This window comes from Gymnoscopelus braueri (assembly GCF_963280865.1).
Source record: "Gymnoscopelus braueri genome assembly, chromosome: 24".
Lineage (NCBI taxonomy): Eukaryota > Metazoa > Chordata > Actinopteri > Myctophiformes > Myctophidae > Gymnoscopelus > Gymnoscopelus braueri.
In genome coordinates, this window is record NC_137626.1 from 2,102,864 (window position 1) to 2,124,747 (window position 21,884).

Sequence of the window (21,884 nt, forward strand, 5' to 3'; positions counted from 1 at the left end):
TAGACTGATGCCACGTTCATTACTACGCAGTGGTGTAAAGTAACGAAGTACATTTACTCAAGTACTGTACTTAAGTACAATTTTGAGGTATCTTTTACTTTACTGGAGTATTTCCCATTTTCAGTACTTTTACTCCACTACATCTCAGAGGCAAATATTGTACTTCTACTCCACTACAATTATTTGAAAACTTTAGTTACTGGTTAGGCTACTTTGTAGATTTTGGTTATTATTACAAAACATACATTAACCACTTCAGCCCTATTTACATTTCGGCTATTTGAAAATAGCAGATCTACAAGCTCACAATGCGCCGCGATGGGACGCATTGTGAGCTTGTAGATCTGCTATTTTCAAAGGATTTTATTTTTCAAAGGATTTTATTTGGAAACTATGGGACATTGTGCATAATGACTACTTTTACTTTTAATGCTTTAACGTATTAAAGTATATTTTGATACCAATACTTTTGTACTTTTAAAGTACATTTTGAATACTGGTAGCCTACTTTTACTTGTAACAGAGTATTTCTACATTGCAGTATACTTTTACTTAAGTAAAAAAAACAAATTTCCACCAATGTCAGCCTACTAACGTTCATAAATAAATAAATAAATACATAAGTAACGGGGGCGTGGAGGAGGCGGGGCTTATAGCCTCAGTTCAGGAGTCAACAGAGCAAACCGTTACTAGACGTTGTTCCATCCATAGAGCAACATATTCACCTTATTATTATTATCATAACAGTTATTATTCTCATTACATTCAGGCTGCATCACATCCATAGGGTTGTGTTGTGTGTTTTTAGGTTGAATATTAAACATGTTCCATCTCAGGGTGTTGAGGCTTCCAGCCGCGTCGTTCGGGACTCGAACCTCGGGCTCGTTGTGGTCCGTGACGGCGGGGGTCCGCCGGGGCTCGACCCCCCACCGGGAGGGGGTCCGCAGAGCGCTGAGCACCGGGGGAGAGGGGGCCGCGGGGAGCGGACACACGGATGCGGCGACGGATGCGGCCGCCGGCAAGGACGCCGAGAAGTGAGTGACACGCCGACACGTGTGACCCGTGGAAATGTGTGACCGCGGAGCGGGCCCCGACGTATACGAGACGCGGTTCTACGGGTCACCGCGTTGCGTGTAACGCGCCGGGCTTTATAGCGGCTAGCTGCTGCCAAACGGCATAATGTGACCCCGTGGAAATGTGTTACCTGTCATACTCTATTTGTTATAATGCAGGCTCTGTTACGTGGTTCTACGGGTCACCGTGTTGCGTGTAACGCGGTGGGGGGGTTTAGCTGCTAACCGTGCTAACCTCACGACTAGAGATGATGAGTTAAATGTTATAATTATAAGATAATTAACATAATGATGACTCACAGAATATAGATAAATATTAAACACACATTGACTGTGTTTAGTTATAATGATATTGACACAATATAAACATCATTTCAGTTAGAATAATAAAGGTATCTGTAGTGTAATTTATATGTTTGAATACAGAGTGGCTGTAATAATAAACTAATGTTAAAATGGCTTTTTTGTATTTAATTAAAAATAAATAAAAATAAAGACTGAATGACTGTTTTCGAAAATTATGTGAAATAATGTAGGCTAAACTATACATGATGTTAAAATTAATGTTATTATAATAATAATAATAATAATAATAATAATAAGTAATGTAAAGTATACATGATGTGATTGTATCATTAAAATAATAATAATAATAATAATAATAATAATAATAATGTAGAGTATGATGTGAATATGAATGTTATCATTATCAGACCTAAATGTACCTTCAACTTCTTGTTTATGCCTAAAATGACTGGATATGTTTCTGTAGCAATGTGTAGGATTTGTAGAAATATTAGGCCTTAAATGTCAAATGTTGGAGCATGTTCTACTCATGTCTACACTTAGACTTCACAGCATGTTCCATTTGTTTTTATTTTCTATTTATGTTTTGGAAGGAAAAAAAGGCAAAAATAATGGTTATTAGTGTAACCATATCAGACGGGTTGCAAAATAATAGTTATTATATTATAACCATTATTTTAAAGTTATAATAAATAACCATGGTGTCCACAATGTTTAGGTGTTTTTTGGTTTAGTTTTCTGGTTGAAACAAACACAAATGTTCCAGCTCTATATTGTGATAGTAGCCATTGCTCTGCATCAGTGGATCTCAAACATTCTCATGTCAAGGACCCCCAAATTAATATGCATTCGGCCGTGGACCCCCATCTATAAATATCATGTGCCAAGGACATAACATCAGAACTTAATGTTTAGAAAATGGCAGATCTACAAGCTCGTTGTGAGCTTATAGATCTGCTATTTTGGAATGGCCAGAGTATCCTGTGTCAGCTGATCTGAGTGAGCGGAGGGAGGGTTTGTAAATCTTTGTCAGAAATAATCAGTGAGTGATTTAAACACAGAATGGGGAGTTTTGCAACACGCAGTCTATTTGGTAATGAGTTAAAGGGTTAATGACGCAGAGAGAGAGGCAGGTGTTGTTATGACTCACTAACGTGTTCCTGGACCATTAATACATCACCAGGCTGACCCTGTGGTGTCACACTAATACTTAAAGGGATATTTCACTTTCAAAAATAAACTTTGGGTCATTTTATGGTCTACTCAGGCTTTTGTCAGCCCCCCCCCCAGACCGTTTTTAAGTTGCTTGATTCAGTGTTTAGATATTTGATATTCATTTGATCAGACACGCCCCCTTCCTATACAAACCCATCGTAACTTCAAACTCTATTTTTAACATGTTGGATTAATCAGAAAACACCCGTCCTTGGTTCTGGTGACTGATATTGTCCTTCTAATGCGTGAGGAGACCGTGTTTTTCTTTTCAATTACTTTTTTCATTTATTTTTAAAGAGGTGGTGCCATGGTTTTGCACTTTTTCTGTTTTTCATGTGTTCTGTTTTTCATGGTTGATAGAACTTCATTAAGCCCCCTGGTGGTGTTTTTATGGTGTTTTATGTCTTCTCTGACTATTTTGAGTTTCTACCTGGATGCTGAAACCTTGAGGGTCAAACGTGCCAATAGAGAAACAGCCCTTTAGTGACATAGTAAAATGTCCCCCTCATTATCATAACACAACAGGTGTGGGCATGAGGAGAAGGAGGGACTAGGACAGGTGGGTGGTGCTAAGGTGGTGGAGGAGGTGCTAAGGTGAGAACCAGGTATACTTAATGAACTGGAGGCGTGTCCACATAAAAACATAATTTTAACCATTTCTGTACACTTTTTTGAAAAAATCTTCCTCCTAGTATATCCATAATACCTGATGATTATGTTTTTTGGGGGGGGATCATTGAAAATCACGGCACCCCGTCTTTACGATTTTTTTTTTAATGAAAAAGATTAAATACAATAAAAAACATATAATAATATCACAATATAGAGCTCTGTGTATACTGTAGATAACTGAACAATAACTGTTAACTGTTTGTCTCCTTTGTTGTTTGTTCTCCACGCTTTGATCTTGTAAGTATCTGTATGTATTCATATATCAGTAGTAATAATACTAATACTAGTATACATACATACTGTAGTATCTGTATTTATTTATATATCAGTAGTAATAAAGTAGTATTTACATAGTATGTATTTCAGTGTTAATTTTGACAGCGCATTTTCATGTACTTTTAGACATAGGGCCCTATTTCGCGCGTTTTCAGTACCAGATCTTATGACTTAATGCAGGGGTCTTCAACCTTTTCAGACCAGGGACCCCCAAACTGATGGGGTGATGGAGCAGGGACCCCCTACCTCGTAGGGTAGGGGGTAGGCCACCACATATATCGTATATTTATGTATAAAATTGTGTTTTATATGTATAAACATGAACAAATGGTTGCCTGGAGCCTGCTCCTACCCTGCTATCTCCTATCCTAGACCTGGAGGCGTGGCCAATGCTGTTTGGCCACTCAAAATAGCGGAACAGCATTGGCCACGCCTCCAAGTCAGTTAAGTCATAAGACCTGGTACCTAAGACACGCTAAATAGGGCCCAAAGTCTTTTGAAGAAAATTCCATTTAGTTTTAGTCATATTTTAGTCATCTGAAATATTTTACTTTTAGTCTAGTAGTTAGTTTAGTTGATTAAATATCATAAGATTTTAGTCGACTAAATATACAGTAGATTTAGATTATAAAAATGTATTTTCTTCTTCTTGATGGCGTCATAATGCCTGATATATACTTATCTGTGTGCCGAAAATAACGAATCTACAAGGTTGTAGATCAGCTATTTTCGCAGCACGACACCCGTGCACAGCCAAGTATAAAATTACTCGTTCCACTGGATCTCTTCTCCTCTAGTCTTAGTTCTACTGGATCTCTTCTCCTCTAGTCTTAGTTCTACTGGATCTCTTCTCCTCTAGTCTTAGTTCTACTGGATCTCTTCTCCACTAGTCTTAGTTCTACTGGATCTCTTCTCCTCTAGTCTTAGTTCTACTGGATCTCTTCTCCTCTAGTCTTAGTTCTACTGGATCTCTTCTCCACTAGTCTTAGTTCTACTGGATCTCTTCTCCTCTAGTCTTAGTTCTACTGGATCTCTTCTCCTCTAGTCTTAGTTCTACTGGATCTCTTCTCCACTAGTTTTAGTTCTACTGGATCTCTTCTCCACTAGTCTTAGTTCTACTGGATCTCTTCTCCACTAGTCTTAGTTCTACTGGATCTCTTCTCCTCTAGTCTTAGTTCTACTGGATCTCTTCTCCACTAGTCTTAGTTCTACTGGATCTCTTCTCCACTAGTTTTAGTTCTACTGGATCTCTTCTCCACTAGTCTTAGTTCTACTGGATCTCTTCTCCTCTAGTCTTAGTTCTACTGGATCTCTTCTCCACTAGTCTTAGTTCTACTGGATCTCTTCTCCACTAGTCTTAGTTCTACTGGATCTCTTCTCCTCTAGTCTTAGTTCTACTGGATCTCTTCTCCTCTAGTCTTAGTTCTACTGGATCTCTTCTCCACTAGTCTTAGTTCTACTGGATCTCTTCTCCTCTAGTCTTAGTTCTACTGGATCTCTTCTCCACTAGTCTTAGTTCTACTGGATCTCTTCTCCACTAGTTCTAGTTCTACTGGATCTCTTCTCCACTAGTCTTAGTTCTACTGGATCTCTTCTCCACTTGTTCTAGTTCTACTGGATCTCTTCTCCACTAGTCTTAGTTCTACTGGATCTCTTCTCCGCTAGTCTTAGTTCTACTGGATCTCTACTCCACTAGTCTTAGTTCTACTGGATCTCTTCTCCTCTAGTCTTAGTTCTACTGGATCTCTTCTCCTCTAGTCTTAGTTCTACTGGATCTCTACTCCACTAGTCTTAGTTCTACTGGATCTCTACTCCACTAGTCTTAGTTCTACTGGATCTCTTCTCCTCTAGTCTTAGTTCTACTGGATCTCTTCTCCACTAGTCTTAGTTCTACTGGATCTCTTCTCCACTAGTCTTAGTTCTACTGGATCTCTTCTCCACTAGATCCCTCACTAACATTTTAGTCTAGTTTTTATTTGTTGATGAAATTGTCAATATATTTAGTCTTAGTTTTAGTCATAGCTTAGTTATTATTTAGTCAGTGATAGAAGGTCGACAGAACATGTTTCATTATAGTAGACAGAATGAACACAGATATATTTATATCTGTATAGTAATATTATAATAGTATTTATATAACCACAGTCTCCAGGGTTTACAGGAGGTCAAGGATTATATAAACAAGGATAGGACAGATGTTGTGTGTTGTAACACGTACCATACAGCAGGGGGCGACCTGAGGCATGAGGGGGGATAATTACTGGCCACATGGCAGAGGTGTGTGAGAGAGGACTTTTTAACAGTGGTGTAAAGTAACTAAGTACATTTACTCAAGTACTGTACTTGAGTAAAATGTTGAGGTATTTTTTACTTCAATACTTTTACTTCTACTCCACTACATCTCAGACAATATTATATTACACTTTTACCTCACTACAATAAATATAGAATATTATAATATTGATTTAATCTCCCATGATGTAATGCCTGCCTGCCGGAGAGATTGAGCTTTGTATAAAACCCTATTAAATCATCTGTCTGTCTGTCTGTCTGTCTATCTGAACTTCCTGTCTGTCTGTCTGTCTGTCTGTCTGAATTTCCTGTCTGTCTGTCTAGCAGTGTCTCTCACTGAACAGTAGACAGGTTTGTGATCATTTCTTTTGCAAGCATCTAACTGTGTGTGTGTGTGTGTGTGTGTGTGTGTGTGTGTGTGTGTGTGTGTGTGTGTGTGTGTGTGTGTGTGTGTGTGTGTGTGTGTGTGTGTGTGTGTGTGTGTGTGTGTGTGTGTGTGTGTGTGTGTGTGTGTGTGTGTGTGTGTGTGTGTGTGTGTGTGTGTGTGTGTGTAGGAGGAAACAGACCGGCATCCTGCCCAGTCTAGAGGACTTGTTGTTTTACACCATCGCTGAGGGAGCCGACAGAATACCTGTTCATAAGTTCACTACCGTAAGTATTCTAATATAATACCTGCTCATAAGTTATTACTACAGTAAGTATTATAATATAATACCTGCTCATAAGTAATTACTACCGTAAGTATTCTAATATAATACCTGCTCAGCTAGAAGGTCCTGGGTTCGATTCCCGCCGGGGACGCTGTGGGTGCTGGGGGTGTGTCTTCTCCTCCGCGTCATCAGTGCCCATACCCTAGGTGGGGTTGGTGAAAGGGCCTACTCTGTGTGGAGTTTACATGTTCTCCCCGTGTCTCCTAGGGTAGTTAATACCCTCACAAAAACATGTAGTAATCCTGGTCTCTATACTGCCTCCCCCTGGTCAGCCGGGGCGCCTGATGGAGGAGAAGGGAACTGGTTGGAATAACGTGTTCCTTCCACGCACTACGACCTACCGGGGAAACTCCCCCCCTGTCAGGTGACAAGAAGGTCAGTTGGCTCTCATGCATTGAAGGAGGCATGAGCTCGGCCCTGGCCTCCCTAGGCTGGTGAAGGGAGTGTAGTGCCCAGGATCACTTAGAAAATTGGCACTGGGTGAAAAATGGGTTACAAAAATCGCGGGGATATATATTTTTTAATAATAATACCTGCTCATAACAGTGTGTGTGTGTGTGTGTGTGTGTGTGTGTGTGTGTGTGTTTTGCAGGCTCTTAAAGCCACAGGCCTGCGTACAGGAGACCCCAGACTGAAGGAGTGCATGGAGATGTTGAAGATGACCATGAAGACCACCTCTGATGGGGCCCTGGATAGACACCTGTTTAAAAAGTACACACATTATAACACACACTACACTACACACACACACACACACACACACACACACACACACACACACACACACACACACACACACACACACACACACACATAGACACCTGTTTAAAAAGTACAAACATTTTACCACACACTACACACACACACATAGACACCTGTTTAAAAAGTACACACATTATAACACACACTACACTACACACACACACACACACACACACATAGACACCTGTTTAAAAAGTACACACATTATACCACACACTACACACACACACACATAGACACCTGTTTAAAAAGTGCACACATTATACCACACACTACACACACACACACACACATAGACACCTGTTTAAAAAGTACACACATTATACCACACACTACACACACACACACACATAGACACTGGTTCAAAAAGTACACACACTGAACCCCACTCTACACTTACATAATATTATACACCGATTTAAATGGATTCAAACGGGTGACGATTTAAATCGATTTAATAAAGTGAATCGTGATGTGAAAAATAGCCAGAAGAAACATTTGGACAGGTGGAAAACTTGAGTTAAACTTGCAGAGTGACTCATTACTTTACCTGGTTTTCATCTTGTGATAGTTGTACTCTAATGTTGACATGAAATAATAATCCTGTTTAGTGTTTCTTTAGCGCAAGCGTGAAAAAATCTAAACACAGCGTGTAGTGACGCCGCTGTTAAACACCACGTTATAAGGCTAGGATCATAATACCATGGATTGGACAGTGATGTCACTGTTATGCAACACGGAAGTAGCACGGACGTACGCCATTATGTTCGAAGCTGGTTATAAAGATACCAAGGATTTGTCACTGATGTCACTGACATGTGAAAAGACGTGTGCAAAAGAAAATACAGGATCTTAGTAAGAGAATTGATAGAGGTTTCAGTCATTTGCTACTGTATTGAAAAGAGGATAAGAGAAAACGCAGTATTAAAAAAAAGTTTTTCGGTCATTTGTCTGGAAAATAATGTTGTGTTTAAAACATCGTGAGAAATGGTATCGTAAGTTGAGTGAATCGTTACATGCCTTATACACACACTAAAGACCCAGTTGTCCACCTAGTTTTCTAGGGAGCTTTACTCAAGGAAGGTAAATGAAGGAAGAGACACCAACGTCATTTTCTCTATCCGACAATTCCAGCCGGCAGATTGGTCTCACTGTGAGGCCAGTTTATAAATAAACACTATTTATATATAGAATCATAGACCATTAAAACATATGGACATCGTCACGCTATTGGTTTCTACAGGCCGTAAACGAAGCCTATTTTGCAGCGATTTCAAATCCGCCATCTTTCTATATCCGGTTGATATCCGGTACGAAATGCAAACGGAAATGAATGCTATTGGCTGACACCGCAGCGAGGGCGGGGCTTCACTCGGTAGAACCAGTAGAAACCCTAGAAACATACCCTACTTTATCATCAATGTTAAAAATAAATGGGACCATAATTTACCAAAACCATATCATGGTGATTGAAAGAAGACTTTAAACTAGCGACTGGAAGCATATAGTATTTATGACAATGTTTATTAAGGTAAGAAAATCAAGTCTAAAGTTCATCAAAAACCCATCCGCTTGAATAGAGCCTAATCGCTTCTGACACCAGTAGAATCTTAGATTGCGTCATATAACTCTGTGTGTGTGTGTGTGTGTGTGTGTGTGTGTGTGTGTGTGTGTGTGTGTGTGTGTGTGTGTGTGTGTGTGTGTGTGTGTGTGTGTGTGTGTGTGTGTGTGTGTGTGTGTGTGTGTGTGTGTGTGCCTAGGTGTGTACAGAGCAACATAGTGTTGTTAACTCAGGCCTTCAGGAAGAAGTTTGTGATCCCAGACTTCCTGTCGTTCTGCGCACACATCGACGAACTACACACCACCGCTAAGAAGATGTCTGGGGGGCAGGTACACACACACACACACACACACACACACACACACACACACACACACACACACACACACACACACACACACACAAACACACTTGGATCTCTTGGACTTGGATCATTCTATTCCTATACTAACTTGTGGTTTTTTTTGTTTGTTTTTCAGGTAGCAGACTACATCCCTCAGCTGGCTCGCTTCAGTCCCGACCTGTGGGCCGTGTCTCTGTGTACCGTGGATGGACAGAGGTACACACACACACACACACACACACACACACACACACACACACACACACACACACACACACACACACACACACAGTAAAACTCAACAACAAGTGTTTCAGGATACAGGAAGCATCGTCTCCTCCATAATGTGGCGACTGACAATTATCACAGACACTGAACACAATGTAGCCAATGTCTCATCAGCTCTGTGCTTATTGGGCATTCCTGTAATCTGCAGACATCTCACAACTAGTTTATGGACATTACAGAGGCTTACCGGTATATATTAAATATGAACACAAGCAGTTTACATCTGTAACCAAGCTGTATAATAAGACGTTGGTACTTAAGCACCTTGGTAAGGAATGCCTCTTCCAGGCTGTGGTCTAATGTACATGCCACTTCTAACATGGTCACTTCTCTACTGTCCTCATCAACAACAACAACATCTGGTGTATTATCTGTAACATCTGAAAAGGCATCATTTTCATGCATGAACATGGCAGCTGAAACACAAGAGTGCTTATGCATTTTGGCAGAAGATGAAACATATGAACTTATGTCCTTAACCAATAGGTCAACTATTCTGTCGTGCCTAGCAATAAATAGCAGCCGTTCAGAATACGTGACAGAGGTTCAGTAAGTGGAGTGTGGTCATGGTGCAGACAGACAATGAGGAGGAAACGTATTATGAACCACGGAGACAGATAGAGTCTGGTTGGAAGGAGCTGTAATCTGGCTTTGACTGTAAAGGTGAATACTGTACATCCTCATCAACTGCTTCATGTTTGAATATTGTATGAGAGACGGTGTGATCTGCAGCAGGAAGGCAAGATGGCTTTCCTTGTAGTTTGAAACTAGTCCAGTGTTGTTGTTGTTTCTGCTGTTTGTAACATTACACACAGTGGCAGAACAACTCAAAGCCGGGCCGGTAGGCACGGCACAGTGATCAGGGCCCCCCCCCCCCCCTGCGTACGCATGCTCGTTTTTTGGGCGGATTTTGTTACTTTTTCCCCCTGTTTTTGGTTACTTTATTTCAGTTTTAGGGTTAGGGTTCTGCAGCAGGAAGGGAAGATACCTTTCCTTGTAGTTTTAAACTAGTCCAGTGTTGTTGTTGTTTCTGCTGTTTGTAACATTACACACACACACACACACACACACGCACACTTATTATATGATGTTATTTTATATCAGAACCACTTTATTCAGGCCTTGTCAGCACATACATGGATACTGTTATTTGCATGTTTTTAATGGTTTAAGACAGTAGCTCCAGAGGGAGCCGGTATTATTTGTGTTTTTCAGAATAAAGGCCCCATGCAGGCTATTTTCCAGTGGGGAACTGCAATTCCGGCCTGAAAATAACCTTCCTGTTGTCTACTTGATACCGAATATATATATATATATATATATATATATATATATATATATATATATATATATATATATATATATATATATATAGTAGTCGTTACAGGGAACCGTTAAGGAATGGCACCGTTAAGAGGTTAGAGTTACATTAAGAGTTAACGATCTATAAGGGTCCATTTGGTTACCAACTCTCCATCATTTAGCTGGGGACCACCTGGAACCCACCTCAAGGACCCCTGGTCCTTGAGGGGGGTTGACATTTGAATTTGTGAAATTCAAATGTCAAAGAACTGATTTTAAAAGCTGTTTCACCCACTCTGTGTTGACCTATGACTAATGGAACTGTAGTCTACCCAGTCATTTAAATAGCATGTTAAACACCTGCTGGGTTCATTGTTTACCTGGTATCCTATAGTTTCAATGTGCAGATTATTATTATTTCAATATTTTATTGTTTAAACAGATGTTAGGTGGGGTTGGCGAAAGGGCCTACTCTGTGTGGAGTTTGCATGTTCTCCCCGTGTCTCCTAGGGTAGTTAATACCCTCACAAAAACATGTAGTAATCCTGGTCACTATACCGCCTCCCCCATGACAGCCGGGGCGCCTGATGGAGGGGAAGGGAACTGGTTGGAATAACGTGTTCCTTCCACGCGCTACGTCCAACCAGGGAAACTCCCCCCTGTCAGGTGACAAAGAAGGTCAGTTGGCTCTCATGCATTGAAGGAAGCATGAGCTCGGCCCTGGCCTCCCTAGGCTGTGGGGGACTGGTGTAGGACTGGTGTAGGGCTGGTGTAGGGCTGGTGTAGGGCTGGTGTAGGGCTGGTGTAGGACTGGTGTAGGGCTGGTGTAGGGCTGGTGTAGGGCTGGTGTAGGGCTGGTGTAGGGCTGGTGTAGGGCTGGTGTAGCGCCCAGGATCACTTAGGAAATTGGCACCGGGTGAAAGAAATGGGTTACAAAAATGGCGGGATAAAAATGTAAAAAATAAAATAAACAGATGCTAGTTTCATTGTTTACTTGGTATTCTTGAGGCACTACACTGTCTCTGCATTCTATATATGTGATTATTTACTGTGTGTGTGTGTGTGTGTGTGTGTGTGTGTGTGTGTGTGTGTGTGTGTGTGTGTGTGTGTGTGTGTGTGTGTGTGTGTGTGTGTGTGTGTGTGTGTGTGTGTGTGTGTGTGTGTGTGTGTGTGTGTGTGTGTGTGTGTGTGTGCACGTGTGTGTGTGTGTGTGTGTGTGTGTGTGTGTCCTACAGACACACGGTAGGAGACACTAAGGTTCCGTTCTGTCTCCAGTCGTGTGTGAAACCGTTAAAGTACGCCATCGCCGTCCACGACCACGGGACTGAGTACGTTCACCGCTTCATAGGGAAGGAACCCAGTGGACTGAGGTTCAACAAGCTGTTCCTTAACGAGGACGGTAAGACTGTCTGTCTGTCTGTCTGTCTGTCTGTCTGTCTGTCTGTCTGTCTGTCTGTCTGTAAGACCGTCTGTCTGTCTGTCTGTCTGTCTGTCTGTCTGTCTGTCTGTCTGTCTGTCTGTCTGTCTGTCTGTAAGACCGTCTGTCTGTCTGTCTGTCTGTCTGTCTGTCTAAGTAATATTAAGCAGTATTTGTCAAACAGTTTTTATGTCAAGGCCAAATGAACACACATTATCCAGCGGAGTCTGACCCACATGCGATAGCATTCTGATCCCTGGGACCCTTAATCTACACTGTAGTGTCATCCTGTAACGGTCCATTTGGTTCCATGTGTTCACTCTCAGAGTTACAGACCTGTAAGGGTCCATGTGGTTCCATGTGTACACTCTCAGAGTTACAGACCTGTAAGGGTCCATTTGGTTCCATGTGTACACTCTCAGAGTTACAGACCTGTAAGGGTCCATTTGGTTCCATGTGTACACTCTCAGAGTTACAGACCTGTAAGGGTCCATTTGGTTCCATGTGTACACTCTCAGAGTTATAGACCTGTAAGTTATAGTTATACACCCATAAGGGTCCATTTGGTTTCTAACTAACAATCATGTGTCTGGGGACCCCCTAGGACCCCCTCACGGACCCCACTTTGAGAACTATTCTAGTTTACATCTACTACTAGTGTGACTAATACTACTGCTATTACTACTACAATCATCACTGGTTCTACTGTGTGTGTGTGTGTGTGTGTGTGTGTGTGTGTGTGTGTGTGTGTGTGTGTGTGTGTGTGTGTGTGTGTGTGTGTGTGTGTGTGTGTGTGTGTGTGTGTGTGTGTGTGTGTGTGTGTGTGTGTGTGTGTGTGTGTGTGTGTGTGTGTGTGTGTGTGTGTACATCTGACTTTCAAATGTACATATTTTTTGTTTTGATTGTATTGTTGTATTGTGCTTTCTGCTTTGGCAATGTAAACGTATGTTTTCTCATGCCAATAAAGCCCTTTGAATTGAAGTGTGTGTGTGTGTGTGTGTGTGTGTGTGTGTGTGTGTGCGTTTAACAGATAAGCCTCACAACCCCATGGTGAATGCAGGAGCCATTGTGTGTACGTCACTGATCAAGGTAAACACAGAACTACAAAATACTAATATATCCATAGAACTACATCTGTCTGTCTGTCTGTCTGCGTATGTACAACAATACTAATATATCCATAGAACTACATCTGTCTGTCTGCGTATGTACAACAATACTAATATATATCCATAGAACTACATCTGTCTGTCTGTCTGCGTATGTACAACAATACTAATATATATCCATAGAGCTACATCTGTCTAAATGCATTTGAAATTAAATTAAAATGTTACTTTTCAGAATTCCATCTGAAAAATAGCAAAAAATATCAGATCTACAAGCTCAAAACAGTGCGAAGCGCATTGAGCTTGTAGATCTGATATTTTTTGCTACTTTTGTGTGACATAGAATGGTGAAGTACGCCATTAATTTACGAAAGAAAGTTACAATCCAGAGATAAGAGGTGTCTGCCCGACACAGTACAGTATAATGAATGTGTTCCTCTGGAGTGAGTGTGTAAATATATAGTGGCCCTCTGCATCATCTGTTGGCCCTCTGCATCACCGCTGCTCCAGACCATGGATATGCAATTCAATTCAATTCAATTCAATTTTATTAAAGTGTCAAATCACAACAAGTTGTCTCAAGACACTTTACATGTAGAGAAGAGACCCGACATCCCACCCTGAGCAAGACATTTTGCGACAGTGGCAACGAAAAACTCCCTCTTAACTGGAAGAAACGTCAGGCAGACCCTAGGCTCTAGGGTGGGAGGGGCCAGGCTCTAGGGTGGGAGGGGCCAGGCTCTAGGGTGGGAGGGGCCAGGCTCTAGGGTGGCGGCCTTCTGCCTCGACCGTGTCGGGGGAAAGAAGAGAGAGAGAGAGAGGGAGAGACAGACAGAGGAGAGACAGAAAGAGATACAGTGCAAGTAGTAACAATAACAATAGTAGCAAATATAATAGTGTAAGATAGTATATGATAATATAATATAGTACAGCAATAGTGTGTATGCAGTATATAATGGTATAATAAAATAATGTTAAGATAATATACAGTATAGTGTAGTGGTATAGTGTAATGTAGTAGAAATCCACGGTCGTGCTCCATGGAGAGGCCCGGTCCGCAGTCACAGTATTGAGCCGCAGCTGGGGGTCCATGGACCTGCGACGTGGGAAATAAAAGAAACTCCGGGGAGCAGGTCCCCGGTTGTAGAATTAGTGGCAGGCCTTACTAGAGCGTGAATCCGTACAGGGTTAATTACGATTGTACCAATGGGACACAAACCCACACAACCAAAGGGAGGACGAGAAAGGAGAGGACGAGAGGAGAGAGGAAAAGGGGGGGGGGGGGTGATTGGGGGGGGGGAGAGGATGACTATAGGGTGACTGAGTCTATACACTTCGGCTATAGGCTTTATCATAGAGAAAGGTTTTTAGTCTAGTCTTAAATATACAGAGTGTGTCTGCTTCACGGACTGAGACTGGGAGAAGATTCCACAGCTGAGGTGCCTGAAACTTAAATGCTCTGCCTCCTGTTCTAATTTTTTGGGGGTTTCCTGGAGCCGTAAGCATTTTTTCATACTGTGGACGCAATGGTGTTCTGGCTGGTTTATGTGCAGCATTTACTATGGTAGAAAAAACGCAAATGCCCCCCTGAGCCCCCACTCTCCATGCCCGACTCAAAGGCAAGAGAAGATAATTGCCCCTTTCTTACTCTCCTGAACTTGAATGCAGCGTTTCATGTTGAAAGAATTGCCCCTGTGTAGAGACCCATGCCCGTACGCCTCATCTCTCCAGTAAAGCTTGATTATACTCTATGGAGCGCGTCTCTCGTTGACGCAGACTGACACCCAGTGAGACCAATCAGCCGGCTGGAATTAGCTGGATAGAGAAAATGATGTCCGTGTCTCTTCCTTAACACATTAAGACCTGGAACTGTGTCATTTTTAGATTTGAGCTAAAAAGCATTATTTTACACTTTGGGCTATTCAAAAATAGCAGATCTACAAGCTCATAGCGCGGCACCGAGTGCCGCACTACGAGCTTGTAGATCTGCTATTTTTGAAAAATCTTGAAAATGTGTGCAAATCTTTGAATATATATATTTTTAAAGCGAACATTTTGAACTCAAATCGTTGCCTCTGGGGGGTCCCTGGAACAACATATTTTGAATGGGGTCCGCGGCCAAATACATATAATTTTGGGGGTCCTTGACATGAAAAAGATTGAGCACCACTGATATAGAAACACACGTTTTTCAGAATACTGTTGGGATTTAGGAGACATGTAGAATCGGCTTCAGGTCTTAATGGGTTAACACATTGGGTGCCTGAATTTTTTCATAACAACTTACGTTGGGTGCCAGCATTCTCCCCATTGACTGCGCTTTGCTGTTTAAAGCTCTAGACTCCACAACGAGCAAATCCACGTAAAAAAAAAGCATCCATTCATGTAGCGCGATGACCCTGGCTACATCCTGGAACGATAACATTTCACCTCACGAGTTACAACGGGGGGGGATCACGCATCGCGCATGACCGGTTTTCCCCACCGGAAACAGATTCGGAGATACAGACGTTTTAAAGAAGGAAATAGACAGGAAGCGGATGGGGAGCCATGTTTTTGTTTCTGTGATCCATCTGGCCTATCCTTCTCAGGATCACAATGGGTACTCCCAGAGCTGCTCCAGCCCCTCCCGTGTGGAAAAAAAACTTTTGCAAAACCGTATATATACGGTTTTGGCACCCCATGTGTTAAATAAGCTCTCTTGGTCGCAAACAGGATGTGTGTGTTAGTTTGAGGGTGTTGTGTCTGCAGTGCGTTGACGGGGGTACACACGCACACACGCACACACTCATTTATATGTTTATTTATTTGTTTATTTGTTTGTTTATTAATTTCTGTGTTACAGCAAGGAGCCAGCAACGCCGAGAAATTTGACTATGTAAGTGTCAATAAGACCTATTATTAATATTAATAATAATATTATTATTAGTACTATTATAAGTACTATAAATAATAATGTGAATAAAATCAACTGTGTATCTGTGTATTTTATTATTATTATTTGAAAAACATTTGAGTGAAAATAGCAGATCTACAATCTACAAGATCTACAATCTACAAGCTCATAACACGTCGCGATGCGACATGTTATGAGCTTGTAGATCGGCTGTTTTCACTACTTTTGTGTGACGCTCTTGTATGATGAATCATGGCATTAATTTATGAAAAATAAAAACATAAAAAGTGTTGGAGATACAATGTTTCTGCCCGACAACAATGATTATAGTTAATAAAATATATCACAGTATATTCTGTTTGATTTAACGTTTACTTTGGTTTATTAAAATAATAACATATTTTCTATTGTAGGTGATGAACTTTATGAACAAACTGGCTGGAAATGAATATGTTGGATTCAGTAACGCAACGTAAGTATTGTTACACACACACACACACACACACACACACACACACACACACACACACACACACACAGATACGCGCACACACACACACACACACACACACACACACACACACACACACACAGATACGCACGCACGCACGCACGCACGCACGCACGCACGCACGCACGCACGCACGCACGCACGCACGCACATACACACACACAGATACGCGCGCGCGCACGCACACGCACACACACACAGATACGCGCACACACACACAAACACGCTCGCTGGCACACACGCGCCGAGCACACACACACACACACACACACACACACACACACACACACACACCGTATGTAATCTTTTCTCCTCTCTTTTTCAGGTTCCAGTCAGAGAGAGAATCAGGAGACAGAAACTTTGCCATCGGATATTACCTGAAAGAGAAGAAAGTAAATATTATTATTATTATTATTAGCATTATTATCCTATATTAAAATGGTCTAGAGGGTCAACCGACGGTGGGCGTCACAAACGTAACTTGTGGACCAGCGAGGTCCGATCTAGAGCGGTCAGCAACACTTATCAGGGCTCTGACAGGACAATAGTCACACCAGTGACTGTGATAGGAACTTTTCTTCTCTTTTTTTACATGAAACACTTGAACCCTAGCATCCCGGAGGAGTTCTAACTTTAGCCACAACATTGTAGATCGGCTATTTTCAGCAAAGAGGTTCGTTGGAGAAAAGAGCAGACTAAGTAGAGAGCCAAAGGTCAAGTTTACTAAGTATTGAGGGTTTAAGTGGTTAAATGTCTGAAAACACATGACATGAATCGTATTAATGGAGAAGATCATGTGTAAACAAACAAACATGATGACAGTGTTAGAGTGTTAGACCCCCTGGTACATTTCTCCTTTTAACTCACTAACACAGGAAAGGATCTGTGTCATTTTAGATTTAGCTAGATACATTAGTGTGTGTCACGATTTAAAAAATAAATAGTAGATATACAAGCTCATAGCGCGTCACTTCGCGCCACAATATGAGCTTGCTGATCTGCTATTTTTTGAAAATGTTTGAACATTCTGTGCAAATCTTTGAATGCACATTTTTTTTAAGCAAACATTTTCAACTGAAATCTTTGCTTCTGGGGGTCCCTCCCTGGAATAACATATTTTGAGATGGGGGTCCTTGACATGACAAAGTTTGAGCACCACTGATATTATAGAAACGTATGTTTTTCAGAAAACTGTTAGGATTTAGAAGACATTTGTAGAATCGGGTCGTCAGCTCTTAATGGGTTCAAATGTAAATAAACAGATTTTCCAACAATTTAAAAGTTACTGCTAAAACATATTGTTACAACAGAGACATAATCTACCTAAACACACATTTATGAACTTTAAAACATGTTTTATGTCATTATTAATATTATTGTTTTTATCTTGCAGTGTTTTCCGGAGGGGACGGACATGACCTCCATCCTGGACTTTTACTTCCAGGTAAACACAACCTCACTTCCTGTTTGACCTGGAAGTGAACCCAAAACGGCCACACCTCACTTCCTGTTTGATCTGAAACCAAATCCCTGAATATTAAGATGAACTGACAGATCTATAAAATGCAGAAAATGTGTCATTAGTGTGGTTGCCCGAATGGGCAACCAGACTATTGTTATAGATAAACTTTATTCTTTATTTATAGATAAACTTTATTTCGGGCTGCTATTCCTCCCACAGTTTATTTTTCCCAATTTAGTGCCATATGTCAAAATGACCGGCTTCACCGGGAATCGTGCACTTGTATTTTGCTAAGAGATTGGTTAAATAGTTTAATTTATATTGATTTATTAGTGCATTAAATTTCCCCATCCACTTTAATGGAAAAGTGAAAAAACTCAAATTCAAGTATTTTTTTCTCAGAAACCGTAAGAGCTAGAGTTACCAGATTTGGAGGGGAGGTTCATAATTTAGTCCGAAATTATTTTAAAAATAATTACACTAATCGGCCACATGGTGGCGCTATAACAGCCCCCTTTACGTTTTGGCCTATAACTCTTAAACCGTAGGTCGTAAAATCAAAATGTCTTTTTCCCTAGATTCCTTGGGCAACTCCCCATATAGGCCACGCCCATTTGCGTCAGGATAGATTTTCCACCATTTTTAATTTTCCTCAAAACACACTTTTAGCTCCTCCTCCCATATATTTTGTCCAAATTTCACAAAAATCGGTACACATGATCTCTGGACCCATGCGATAATCTGGACCGAAACAGAATTTTGATAGTCCATACCGTTCGTCCGTAAATGGCTTCCAAAGTTAGCGGGAGGGGCCCGTTTTACAAAAAAGGCCACAAATCACGAACAAAACGTCCAGTCAATCCCAAATTTGAATCACATGTCAAGTGTGGTTTACTCAACAAATCCCCAAAAGTATTTCCACTTTGATCCATAGGGGGACCCACAAATGCTCAAAATGTAACCTTTTGATGCAAAAACCATATGTTGGGGGGATCAATCCTCTCAAAATGAAACGCAAGTGATCTCAGGAGTTACGTGACAATGTAATTGGCGCAGCCTCCGATGGTATTCCTCCCAGCGTATTCCTCGAGTCCCGGCGGCCGCGACCCGCGACTCGCGTCGGCGCAACCACACTCTGCAATTGCCCTGAATTGCGACGCGTCTAGTTTTAGATGTTAGATATACATATTAATATAGCAATAAATCAGTTTAACCCCTTTATTCATATTGGATACGTTGGCTATTTAAAAATAGCAGATCTACAAGCTCACAGCGCGGCACTTTGTGCTGCACTGCGAGCTTGTACATCTGCTACTTTTGAAAAACTTTGAATACATTTGTATTTGTTAACGCATTGATTGCCAAGATATTAAACGTAGTTTTCTATCCCCAGCGTAATTACCTCAATCCGATGATATTTGAAACGCTGTGGAAGCGACATTTGTGTCCAAAAAAAACAAAAAAAATAGTCCCCGAGGGTTGGCGGAGGTATGTGTATCCATGGGAACGACAACATTCCAATTGCGATCCGCCATTTTGGGGCTACGGCCCGTTGTTTTTACCTTAACCACTTGAACCCTAGCATCCCTTCTCTGAGCAGAACTTTAGCCAAAAATAGCAGATCTACAAGCTCACAACGCCTCGCGCTGCGAGGCGTTGTGAGCTTGTAGATCTGCTATTTTTGGCAAAGAGGTGTATAGAGGGAAAAAAAGAGCAGACCAAGTAAAAAAAAAACGTGGGTTTAATTTTTAATTTGAAACGCAATTTTATACAATATAGAGGGGGTCCCTGCTTCATCTCTCACTCAGCTAGGGGGTCCTTGGCCTGAAAACGTTGAAGACCCCTGAATTAATGGGTTAATTTGTGTGTGTGTGTGTGTGTGTGTGTGTGTGTGTGTGTGTGTGTGTGTGTGTGTGTGTGTGTGTGTGTGTGTGTGTGTGTGTGTGTGTGTGTGTGTGTGTGTGTGTGTGTGTGTGTGTGTGTGTGTGTGTGTGTGTGTGTGTGTGCATGTGTGTGTGTGTGTGTGTGTGTATGCCTGTGTGTGTGTGTGTGTGTGTGTGCATGTGTGTGTGTGTGTGTGTGTGTGTGTGTGTGTGTGTGTATGCCTGTGTGTGTGTGTGTGTGTGTGTGTGTGTGTGCATGTGTGTGTGTGTGTGTGTGTGTGTGTGTGTGTGTGTGTGTGTGTGTGCATGCCTGTGTGTGTGTGTTAGTTGTGTTCCATCGAGGTGACGTGTGAGAGCGCCAGTGTCATGGCCGCCACCCTGGCCAACGGAGGATTCTGTCCAATCACAGGGGAGCGTGTGCTGGGTCCTGAGGCCGTGCGAAACACCCTGAGTTTAATGCATTCCTGTGGCATGTACGACTTCTCTGGACAGTTCGCCTTCCATGTGAGTATTATTACTCTATTACTATTACTATATAGGAATGTAGACAGCTTCCGGGAGCAGTATGGGTTAGCGCTAGCCTGGTTCCAGACCATAGACCCCGCCCACTCTCTGAGTGGGTGGGGTCTATGGTCTGGTGTCATAATGTGAGCCTATGGCTTTTCACGGTAGAAGAAAAACCTGTCAAATCAGAGTGGGAGGTGGGGGTGGGTCTAACGACAAGCCAATCGGCGCCACGGGGCGTTCTCAAGCTGTGCGACACCAGCCCGCGACGTCACATGTAGGCGGATCCTTGGATCTCTTGTGATTGGTTTAGGGAAATGCTAATCCCCTCCCCCAAGTAATGGACTACAGTGCAGCCAATTTCAGACTGAAGCTCCACGCAGCTTCAGTCTGAAAATCAGGCTATGTTGGCGCCCCAGCCTGTGTGTTCCGTGAGGAAGGAGCCCAACAAACCCACGGTGAGGCCTTTAGGAGGGCCATTCAAGCAAGCCGCAAGTGGAGCCTGCAGTACCACCACGGCCCAAGACACCATCACGCCAGAAGGAAATATTTGGATCGGGGTGGTGCAGCGGATCTGGTGCAACGCTCAGGTCCTGGGCCTGGTGAGACGAAGGAGGATCCCGGCCAGGAGGCCACACCCACAGAGCCTATAGTCCCTCCACGTGCCAGAGCCTCCCCGAGTCCTGACAGAGTAGTTCCGGAGAAGCAGACTGAGTGGCCCTGTCTTTCCCTAAGAGGACTGACCGTGGGTACAGTAGCTACTGGGACCTAAGTCTGGGCTTGATCAACCCCGGCTGGGTCACCTGGGCGAGGGTGTATGTTGTTGCGAGACCCCAAACACCCGTCGACCCCAGGCTACAACACTGATGATACGTCCCAGGTGCATCCATGTGATGTTTTTCTTTACTATTAATACTGTGGAATAGCCATGTAATGATTCACTCAACTCACGATACGATTCGAATCACGATATTAGGTTCACGATACGATTTTTCATGATTTTTTTAAACACATTATTTTTTCAGACAAATGACGGAAAAACCTTTTTTTCATTATTTCTCTTACACAAATCCAGTATTTCTTCTCTTTGATCTTTTTTTAGTTTTTCTTTTTACAATATTGTGTTTTCTCTTTTCCTCTTTTCAATACAGTAACAAATGACTGAAAACTCTTACAAAGATCCTGCATTGTCTTTTTCACATGTCAGTGACATCACTGTTGAATCCTTGGTATCTTTATAACCAGCTTTGAACATAATGGCGACGTCCGTGCTACTTCCTTGTTGCATAACAGTGACATCAC

General features: G+C 42.0%; 1 protein-coding gene across 3 annotated transcripts in view; it reads left to right on the plus strand.

Annotated features, from left to right (window-relative positions):
- Positions 1-751: 751 nt before the first annotated feature.
- Positions 752-21,884, plus strand: part of LOC308080952 (glutaminase kidney isoform, mitochondrial) — a 25,826-nt gene continuing 4,693 nt past the window's right edge. The window contains exons 1-12 of one of the 3 annotated variants that reach the window (XM_080423086.1): positions 752-1,034; positions 6,389-6,485; positions 7,137-7,255; positions 9,067-9,196; positions 9,347-9,426; positions 12,036-12,199; positions 13,248-13,306; positions 16,172-16,204; positions 16,636-16,694; positions 17,059-17,125; positions 18,127-18,177; positions 20,406-20,582. In XM_080423086.1, the coding sequence (XP_080279212.1) occupies positions 823-1,034; positions 6,389-6,485; positions 7,137-7,255; positions 9,067-9,196; positions 9,347-9,426; positions 12,036-12,199; positions 13,248-13,306; positions 16,172-16,204; positions 16,636-16,694; positions 17,059-17,125; positions 18,127-18,177; positions 20,406-20,582 (1,248 nt within the window). In that variant the 5' untranslated portion in view covers positions 752-822. Of the gene's footprint in view, positions 1,035-6,388; positions 6,486-7,136; positions 7,256-7,606; positions 7,618-9,066; positions 9,197-9,346; positions 9,427-12,035; positions 12,200-13,247; positions 13,307-16,171; positions 16,205-16,635; positions 16,695-17,058; positions 17,126-18,126; positions 18,178-20,405; positions 20,583-21,884 lie in introns of those variants that run through there. The other 2 variants (XM_080423087.1, XM_080423088.1) reach the window with 2 other exon arrangements.